Source organism: Macrobrachium rosenbergii, chromosome 2, assembly GCF_040412425.1.
Source record: "Macrobrachium rosenbergii isolate ZJJX-2024 chromosome 2, ASM4041242v1, whole genome shotgun sequence".
Lineage (NCBI taxonomy): Eukaryota > Metazoa > Arthropoda > Malacostraca > Decapoda > Palaemonidae > Macrobrachium > Macrobrachium rosenbergii.
In genome coordinates this window covers 32,783,013-32,794,110 of record NC_089742.1, presented here as the reverse complement: position 1 = coordinate 32,794,110, position 11,098 = coordinate 32,783,013, and the positions used below count along the sequence as shown (strand labels likewise).

The 11,098-nt window shown below is 35.4% G+C and overlaps 1 protein-coding gene across 1 annotated transcript; it reads left to right on the top strand.

The window, feature by feature from the left end:
* The first annotated feature begins 3,898 nt into the window (after positions 1–3,898).
* Positions 3,899–9,656, top strand: LOC136844908 (uncharacterized). Its single transcript, XM_067114234.1, has 5 exons — positions 3,899–4,489; positions 5,462–5,695; positions 6,829–6,927; positions 7,518–7,676; positions 8,305–9,656. Exons 1-5 carry the CDS (start codon positions 4,363–4,365, stop codon positions 8,505–8,507), a joined length of 822 nt encoding a protein of 273 aa, XP_066970335.1. The 5' UTR covers positions 3,899–4,362; the 3' UTR covers positions 8,508–9,656.
* The last annotated feature ends 1,442 nt before the right edge of the window (positions 9,657–11,098 follow it).

Here is an 11,098-nt window from a genome sequence, read left to right as displayed (position 1 = left end):
CCGACAATAGATCTATCTTTTTGTGGTCTCGGTATAATGCTGCATGAGCCGCTGCCCATGAGACTCTAAGCCGGCCGTGGTGGCCTGTGTTGTTGCGTTGCCAGAAGCACGATTTGGGCTAACTTTAACCTAAAATAAAATAAAAACTACTAAGGCTAGAGGGCTGCAATTTGGTATGTTTGATGACTGGAGGGTGGATGATCAACAAACCAATTTACAGCCCTCTAACCTCAGCTGTTTTTAAGATCTGAGGGCGGACAGAAAAAAGTGCGGAAAGAAACAAGTACTGATGGACAGACAAAGCTGGCACAACAGTTTTCTTTTCAGAAAACTAAAACGAGAATGGGGTAGGGAATGAGGAGAGAGGAGAGACAGACAGAGAGAGAGAGAGAGAGAGAAGAGACGTGAACAGAAGAAATGTGTAGGAAAGAGGTAAATCAGAAAGAAATGGAAAGAGAGAAGAACGTAAGAGGGAACTGAATGTGAAGAAGAAAGAGAGAGATAAAGTGATAAACATAACAGAGAATTCTAAGTGAGGAAAGACACACGAATAACACAGCGAGAAAATAAAAATGAATCACGAAAGAAAAAGATAAATAATAAGAGAAGCGAGCGTACAAGATGAGCAGAGGAAAAGAAGAGAGAAATGAAAAGGATGGAGAAGGATGATACGGGTGACGGAGAAGGATGAAAAGGCTTCCTCAAAGCTGCCGAAGTCTTATGTGTGAATAGGCCTAATGATAAACAAGATGGCGGCTGGTAAAATAGGACTAATGCCTTCTTACCCAACTATTTTCATAGAAATGTTCCCATGCCTCCGCACCATTATGAACTAGGATGAGGTTGATTATATATATATATATATATATATATATAAAATATATATATATATATATATATATATATATATATATATATATATATATATATATATATATATATATATATATATATATATATATATATATATATATATGTATATATACTATATATATATATATATATATATATATATATATATATATATATATATATATATATATATATATATATATATATACTATATATATATATATATATATATATATATAGAGAGAGAGAGAGAGAGAGAGAGAGAGAGAGAGAGAGAGAGAGAGAGAGAGATAAGAGAGTATTTAGAAGTTAACAAATATATTTTCAGCACTCATCAGCATTTAAGACAAACATATTCCAACCCCTTTCGCGATTTAAAATAAAACCCCAACTTCCGAATTCCTGTCTCAGTATTTTCAGCCCTGAGTGACTCAGATTCTAAACAGTTTGATGAGAATCATAAAAAAAAATTCCCATACTTTATCAAAAGTTACTTAGGATCTCTAATCTTGACCACTAAAAAAAATAAGATCTTTTAACTCTTTCTTTAAATCATTCTCTTATCGGAAAACCCACACCTTAGCCCACAACTTGTTTACCCTCTTGCGGTACTCGACAGCTATGGGGAAATATGTAAGGCTCTTGAATTAAAAGTCTGGACAGCGCTGTTAATGAATGAGGTGATAGCCAGGGAGGTATATTGCCGTCTGGAGAGTCTTGCCTTCATAAGGAATGCTGCTGTTAATTTAGGGCTGTCTGTTGTAAGGGAGTAAGTGCCCGAATTTAAAAGTTGCGGAAAGGGAAGCGTTAAAGGTAAAATTGAAGCTGACTATGCAAAAGGGCGGTGTATGATATATATACTTATGAGTGCATTTGTGTGGGTGTGTGTACTATATATATATATATATATATATATATGGATATATATATATATATATATATATATATATATATATATATATATATATATATATATATATATATACAGAGAGAGAGAGAGAGAGAGAGAGAGAGAGAGAGAGAGAGAAGTAGATTATCCTCACCCTGACGAAAAAGCCCAAGATTCTAAGGCCTGGACCATTGAGTCATATAACATAAAAACCAATTATGCCTCCATCAGTTCATGCAGTGAATTAAGTACGTAGTAGTTAGCTGAATGTGGCAGGTCCCTTTACAAAATAGGAAAAAAAGGAAGATGGTCAATAATTCCATCATATATATATATATATATATATATATACCTATATCTATATATATATATATATATATATATATATCAATGTTTTCATATGGGTACCAGGTAAGTCAAATAAATAGTAATGGTTGTAAATGAGACATGTGTGCCTCTTTTCGTTTTCTGAGAAGAAAACTATTGTGCCGGCTTTGTCTGTCCGTCCGCACTTTTTCTGGCCGCACTTTTTTCTGTCCGCCCTCAGATCTTAAAAACTACTGAGGCTAGAGGGCTGAAATTTGGCATGTTGATCACCCACCCTCCAATCACGCAACACATACCAGATGGCAGCCCTCTAGCCTCAGTAGATTTTATTTCATTTAGGGTTAAAGTTAGCCATAATCGTGCGTTTGGCAGCTATATAGGCCAGACCACCACCAGGCTGTGGTTAAAGTTTCATGGGTCGCGGCTCATACAGCATTATACCGAGACCACCGAAAGATAGATCTATTTTCGGTGGCATTGATTATACGATGTACAGAAACTCGACTGCGCCGAATAAACTTTTTACTTGTTTTCTTTCATTAATGGTATAGACATATTCGGGCTGCTGCGACGTCGCATAACGAACTAGGAATAATTAACTAGGCGTAACCTGAGAGGGAATCTGATATATATTCAGAGCTCGGTCGAGGAATCAGATGAAATGCCATTGTATTAATAATTAATCGCAATTAGTTAATTATGAGGTAAACAATGCCGGTAATGGAAGGACGGTCTTTGAACTATTCGGGCAGCTGATTGATATGGAGTAATTGCAGTAATATACAGCATATCACTGGTTACGTGTGTTTGCTGCGGCGCGCGTTTGTGTGTACAGTCTCCGAACGTCTAGTCAGAATTACGAGTTCTTGTTTAAAATAAAATGCTTATCAAGGTGAATTTAAACATAAATTAAATTCATTGGTATGTGTAAGATTCTATAGTAGTTTTCCACTAATTTCTCATAAGGGCATATATATGAAATGTTCAAGTTCTTATTTCGGGGGTGAGGGCGGGGGGGTCATGGAGGACTTTCCGTTTTATCTTGATTTATTGCTTATTTTCCATTGATGCCTACGCTGTATTGCAATGTCACAAGAATCACTCCCTTGTCAGCACTGAATTTGTCAATAAGAATTGATATGTAAATATACTGATAAACTTACAAAACTTAACGTGTATGTTACTGAAAAATTAAGCGTATAAATATATGTGCAATAAGCATGAGAATAATTATAATAGGAAAAGTAGTGATGATGACAGTCTTGCCTTATATTTCTTGCTTTATATGAAGGATATACTTTAGCAAACACGAGTAATTTTTTGTTTTTGTTTTTTGTTGAGATATGATATTCAGATCTAAGATAAAATACATTTCTTCTCTTCTCGTTGGTCTATTTCTTAGATAATTTTAAAAAAATTGTTTTGCTTATCCAGTTGAAAATATTATCCTCCTCTTCCTCAGTTTGATGTTTACGGGCTTTGTAATCTCATATTCACCTACAATGACAGTTCATCATAGCTAAATGCTTCTCTACTAATCTAACAAATATTATGAGATGCAAAAAGCAAAACAAAACAATTGTGCTCATCGAAGAAGGCAAATGCTCCATTACGAACATAATCAAATACAGATAAAAACGTAAAAACAGGCAACATCTGTTTCTGCAAACGACAATGGAATGAGACGAGTGGTCCACTACGAACACAATAAAACGTCACAGGCGCATAAAAATAAAAGCAAAACACAGAGCGCATCTGTTTCTGCGTATGCAAATGAAAGACAGAGAGAAAGAATGACCTTCAGCGGGACACTTGAAGCTTGTGGACCTTGTTAACTGGCGGCCCACTTAGTAACAACTCAGAATTAGCGTCAAAACAAGCCAGCTACTTGGCGAGGGCCAAGTCGAATTGTTTATTTGTTTTCAATCATTCTGTCAAAGTTGTTGAGGTGCCTTCTATGGCTCAGGTGCTCAATAATTGCTATTCACGAGGGCTCCTATATCTGATGCTTTGAAGATGTCAGAATGACGTATCTGACGAGAAAGATACAAAGATGCAAAGAGAGGAGAAAGACGTCAGACGACGACTGGGTCGAAAAAAAAAATGCACAAAATAAATTGAGTCATATTACTCCACGAAGCTGTGGTCCCTCGACGCGACCTCTCCCTCAGTTGCTCGGGCGAGTCTAGTGTATAAACATATCCTTCGCACAGGGGCGCCAAGTGTTGAGAAGAAAATTCGGGAGGGGATTCTAATAAATCAGTAAATACATTCTCTCCTATGTGACATCCATCATGGCGCTCCGGAAGAAGTTAGTGGCGATTGGGATTGTGTTTCTGTTTCCAATCGCCTTCGCAGAAGACAGTGAACATTACATGAGGCTGATGGACAATTTCGATCAGATGATTAGCCAGCTGCAAGGTTTGTTTTGCTCCCGTTCGCATTCTCTCTCTCTCTCTCTCTCTCTCTCTCTCTCTCTCTCTCTCTCTCTCTCTCTCTCTCTCTCTCTCTCTTTAAGGACATTTCGAACAAAATCACGATTTATACAGGCGACCATAGTAAGCTATACACAAGCACAGATTCGAACATACACACACACATACACACACACACACACACACACACACACACACACACACACACATATATATATATATATATATATATATATAATTAAATATATATATATATATATATATATATATAGTATATATATATATATATATATATATATATATATATAACATATATATATATATATATATATATATATATATATATATATATATATATATATATATATATATATATATATATATATATATATATATATATATATATATATATATATATATATATGCATAGATGCCTTTCAGGAAAGTAGTGTGACAGTGAAAAGAAGTAAAACAAAATGATTAAACATCATGACATAAAATGAACCTTTAGGATTTACTATGGAGGTGGTAACATGTATTTTCCAGGATAATTTTCTTCCAGAAAGTTAACGAGATTAGTTTCTTTTACTGGCCAATACACTTATTCAAACTCTGGGGTGAAATTTAATGTGACTAGATAGCCAGGATATTTAATGAGCGAATGACAGACCTAAAACAAATTTACACGTTGCTTTCCTTACGTTTTATTATTATTATTATTATTATTATTATTATTATTATTATTATTATTATTATTATTATTATTATTATTATTATTTATAAGACACCCCATTCGCATCATTGCAGAGGACAACGAGTGATGACGGACATAAAGGAAATTTACACGTTGCTTTCCTTACGTTTATTATTATTATTATTATTATTATTATTATTATTATTATTATTATTATTATTATTATTATTATTATTATAAGACTCCCCATTCTCATCATTGCAGAGGACAACGAGATCCACAAGAGGGAACTGAACGACCTCATAGACAAGAACACCCAGCTGCTGAGGGACCTGATCGCGGAGCACTTGTCTCCCCTGAGTGACTTGTCCTCCGAAATAGTCTCCCAGCTGAGGGGCACCAACTACGAAGAGGAGGAAGACGGCGACGGAATGACGTGCCCCTTGCAGCGAGCGATGCTCTCTCTCCTACGGGATAATCCCAATAATGTGACTGAAGGTGAGGTTTGTGCCCCTCGCAGCGAGCGATGCTCTCCCTCCCGCGGGATAATCCCAATAATGTGACCGAGGGTGACGTTCTCGGGAGGCTCGTTCAGGTTTAGCAACATGGAGCCATTTTTACCAGTTTCCCCGTAGGGGGACTAGTGCCGTCAGTGCACCTCGTGCCGTGCACTGTAGGTATTACTTAGGGTTCTTTGCAACGTCCATTCGGTCCCTAGCTGCAACCTGCCTCTGTTCATGATCTCTTGCGGTGCACTGTACGTATTACTTCAGGTTCTTTGCAGCGTCCCTTCGGTCCCTAGCTGCAACCCTTTCGTTCCTTTCACTGTACCTCCGTTCATATTCTCTTCCTTCCATCTTACTTGCCACGCTCTCCTAACTATTGATGCATAGCACAACTGCGAGGTTTTCCTCCCGTTACACCTTCCAAACATTTTCAGCACCGAATGACCTCGTTATTCCCTTACAAATGAGATTATGTGAAAATGTAACGACCGGCAGGTCTCCTTTTCTCACATTTGATACGTGGAAGTTAGTTATCATTAGGAATTTTTCTTTCATTCTGTGCCCATGCTTCGTCAATCCCCTCTGCCTTTGTATTTCCTGGTTCCTATGTCACCTCTTTCTTCGAGAAGTAGGCTTATCCCTGCCCTCATAGTATATATATATATATATATATATATATATATATATATATATATATATATATATATATATATATATATATATATATATATATATACATATATATATATATATATATATATATATATATATATATATATATATATATATATATATATATATATATATATATATATATATATATATATATATATATATAATATATATATATATATATATATATATATATATATATATATATATATATATATATATACATATATATATATATATATATATATATATATATATATATATATATATATATATATATATATATATATATATATATATATATATATATATATATATATATATATATTATATATATATATATATATATATATATATATATATATATATATATATATATATATATATAATGCCCACGTGTGTTTGTTATTGTAACCATGTAGAGCATAACAGATTTGATACTTCTTGTTACAGAATTAACACATCGACTGAGTGCCGAATCTGAATCAGTGCCCGAACCTGCATGCCCAGAGCCAGAACCGGAGCCAGCCCCTGAACCAGGACCACCAGCAGGTGAAGAAGAAGCCCGACTGACTTGATAATCCTTCCGAGTGCAGCTAAAGCCATATAGAGTTGAAATGCCCATTGTTAGAAAGGGTGGTTATTATATATGACAATATGATTATCACGTCATTTTGGTGTCATATACTGACTTAATGGGGAGACGGACAGTACAGCATTAGTGACCAAGAGGTCATCAGAATATCAAAATATAAATTGACGAAAAACTTTTGGATTGTTAATATTTTCATTTGTAATGAACAGCTAGTCATGAAAAACCTTTTCCTAATTTTATGAGCATGATATCATAATGTAACGTCATTGTAAATATTTCTTAACTAAGTAATTACATTACCAACATGATGGAGAAGAAATCATTATTTTTCTTTTTTGACAAATGGTGTCTGAATCATAAATGGCTGAAAACACTCCACTGGAAAGGTGGATTTTGCTTCGTGTATCAAACTGTATTCATCCACATTTGAAGAAATTCATCCGATAATTTTTACAGCACGAAGTAGAGTCGTTATGAGAGAGAGAGAGAGAGAGAGAGAGAGAGAGAGAGAGCATAATAATCACCACTCATGTATAACCTTCCCCAGGAGAAAACTGTCTTCCTGTCCCCGTTGATCCCGAGGACACCGTGGAATTATTTAAGATGAGAGTTAGAGGCAAGAGGCTCTGTTCTAACAAAGAACCCATACAGGGCCTGAACACGTGCCGCGGGGGCTGCGAATCGACCACCGAACAGAAATTCAGAGGTGAGAGTTTGAGGTCCTTCAGTTTGTGACTTTCGATTCTGATTTGGCATTCTCGGGTTAAGAATAATCTCTGCAGTGCGGTAGCAATATAGGAATTAACGCGTTTCAAGTATATTTCACAGTGTTAAATCATTATTCAACTTCCTGTTTTGGGTAACATAAACTGAGAATTATCTTTTGTTTTTAATTTTCATGGAGAATAGAAAATGTAAACTGGTTATTTTGAGTTTTTTAAATCGTGTAGATTTCCTGAAAATATTCGCGAAATATACTAACAGTCATCTTGAGATGAATATTACTCTTACACTAGGAGTATCACTTGGTACTGAGTATAATTTCAACTTGTTTTATTAATTACGTTACCAATATCTACATACCGAATCTTATAGTTCAACCCATAGAAGACAGTAGCTTCATAACATTTCTGATTTGCAATGAAGTCACATGAATGAGTTTCACAAGTAAAATTAATAGTATATCTCTAAATCTAATGAGGATAGAGACCTTATGAGAAAAGAGTCTTTTGAAGAAGGACTGTGTTAGTGAGGTGTTTTCTTTATCACCAACATCAATAATCTTCCCGGATGGGCTCGTGACATTCTTCGACATAATCGTCTCCCACCAACAGGAAAAAGAATGCGTATGGTGAACGTTTGCTCGTGCTGTCAGCCGTCGAAGTTGGAGAAACTACCAGTGGCCATGACCTGTGATAACGGGGCGACCTTCACCAAGACATTCGATAACATCGTGGCTTGTCAGTGCCTGAAGTGTGGTGGGCCCGAGGGCCAGGCGAACAAAGAAGGCGCAGATGACGAGGAAGACCAAGATTAGAATCTTTGAAGTGCTGGGCCTTGGCCAAACTGTTTCCCTTCCCCAGTATGGCGTTTGAAGGGCAGTTCGAAATCGGGGTTTTGTCAGATGTACGGGAATCAGTGTGATCGTTTTTTGTCTTCAATGTAGTGTTTTTAGGATGATTCAGAATTTACATTTTTTTATAAAATAGTAGTTTTGTTAGATGTACAGGGACTAATGTGTTCGTCCTGTCTTCAATATGGTATTTTTAGAGTAGATGGAATTACAATGTTTTTACAAGTACAAGCAACAGAAATGATTGTTTTTAGTCAGTGATATATTGACAATATTGAAACATTTATGACGTCTTAAGAATTCTAGGCATGAGTAGTTAGATAATTTCCTTTGCCCTAAGGATAATTATCCCAAAATAGATCAAAATGAATGTCTTTTTAGAAGTACTTGGATTCACTGATGGTTTTTCATCCATGATAAGGTATGATCAGAAGGGCCCATCACTCAAGTCTGTTTAAAAATACAAAAATAAGTGACAATACTACTGGTCTTTCCCAGTAACGCATTTTGAGAATAGCTCACAATTACTGTTTTTGTTAGAAGTTCTACCTATCAGTGAAATGGTCTTTACCTTTCCCAGGCCGTTTTAAAAATATGGCAAAATTTAGTTATTGCAGATTAAAGTTTTCCTAAAGTGCGGAGTCAGCGAGACTAATACATTTCCAAAGATCCTTTGAGAATGAGAAAAATGTCTGGTTATAAAGGAACTGAAAAAACGTAAGAATCAGTTTTCCTCTGAAATGTGGTATTTCGAGATTATTCATGACATCGATTCTTCCAAGAACATGATATCTTAGGCTATTTGGAAATGAGAGTCGAGAGATGTACAAGGAATCAGTGAGTTCATCTCCATCTTGTTCAGAGGCAGTTTTAGGATTCTTTGAGATGAAAGTCGTGTCTGGTGATATATGAGAATGAACTGCTCAAAAATAAGTTTTGAAATTCATGATAAACATTTTCACGCAGCTTTATTATGGTCAACATTTTGTGCTACAGTGTTTATCTTGATTAGTTTTACCAGCAGTCAGTATCGCAGAATGCTCATACTTATTTTTTTAAGTAAACGTCTATGATTAGAAGTATTAAAATAATAAATATTTAGAGGACTTATAACTATGATGTTTTTCTTCTATACCATGTTTTGGAATTCATTTACTTTACCGGATTTTCTAACACGTGGCGTGAGGACAAGGTCTTGTTTCATGTACACAGATTGATATAATGAAGTAATGAAAAAAGAAATATTATCACCTGGGTGTACTTAAGAAAAAACAAAAACTCAAGAAAAACAAGTTAAAACGATATTCGTAGTTAGAGTTCAGTATTTTTCTTTCTTTTATGGCTTTGGCTAGTAACCATGTTCTTCTCAACAATGGCTATAAAAAAACAAACTCTCTCTCTCTCCTCTCTGCCTCTTCTCTCTCTCTCTCTCTCTCCTCTCTCTCTCTCTCTCTCTCTCTCTCTATCTCTGCCTTTTTCATCACTTTCCTTCCTGTCTATCTCTTTATACTGCTTTTACCTGTTCGCAAATTTGACTCTACAGTAATGTTTTAACAGTCTTTACTTAAACGCAAATCAACCCAGCGTAATGAGAATATCTTAAGCTGATATATCACATTCGTAACACTTAAAATCGTATCCAAAACTCCGTAATGAAACGTAATGAGACTAATATCGGAGAAAAATAACTTCATTAAACGTCGGCCGAACCATTTTTTTTTTTTTGTCTTAATTTCAGACGAACCGCTCACTTCCCGAATACAGGGGCAAACTAGGAAGGCGATGCGATTTTCAACTATGAAATTACGAAGAAGTCATTCACGGGGTGAGTGGCTTCATTAGGAAGAACAGTATGACGAAATCAGGGAAACCATTCAGCCCGAATAGCTTTCAAATGGAGTGCGAATTTTTTTTTTTCTCTCGTATATTTGTGCCCAGCGACATTCGAGGTTAACTAGATACTTCGGGGAATTATTATACTTTTACTGAGAATTCTTATATTTCTATTCTACTTTTTTTTTCAGAAGTTAACAAGCAAACGTTAATGATGTGAGGGATATTCTTGAACGGTTTTGGGTTCCAGAGGAGGCCGAGGTGAGGTCGAATCTCAGTTTATCGTTTTGTGAAATGTTTGATGATCATTTTTCCATTGTCTTTTAATGACCACTGCTTCTTCGATCAATTTATTTTTGCTTATTACTAAGATTCAGTAATGATTAACTTGTGTTCGGGTGGGTGGTCTACTAAACCGCCGACCTTGTTACAATGTGTTGATTTCCAAATAAGATTTATTTTTAATTATAATTGATTTATTATCATACTGACTAAAGTTATCACTTTTAGTTTTCTGTAAAAGAAAACTATTGAGACGACGTTGTCTGTCCGCCCGCACTTTTTCTGACCGCCCTCATATCTTAAAATTTACTGAGGCTAGAGGGCTGCAAATTGCTATGTTGATCATCCACCCTCCAATCATCAAACGTACGAGATTGCAGACATCTAGTCTCAGCAGTTTTTTAAAATTTTATTTAAGGTTAAAATTAGCTATGGTCGTG

Coding starts and splice junctions, on each gene's coding strand:
- LOC136844908 (XM_067114234.1), top strand. CDS start 4,363: ATGGCGCTCCGGAAGAAGTTAGTGGCGATTGGGATTGTGTTTCTGTTT. Junction 4,490..5,461: donor GATGATTAGCCAGCTGCAAG/GTTTGTTTTGCT, acceptor TCATCATTGCAG/AGGACAACGAGATCCACAAG. Junction 5,696..6,828: donor TCCCAATAATGTGACTGAAG/GTGAGGTTTGTG, acceptor TTCTTGTTACAG/AATTAACACATCGACTGAGT.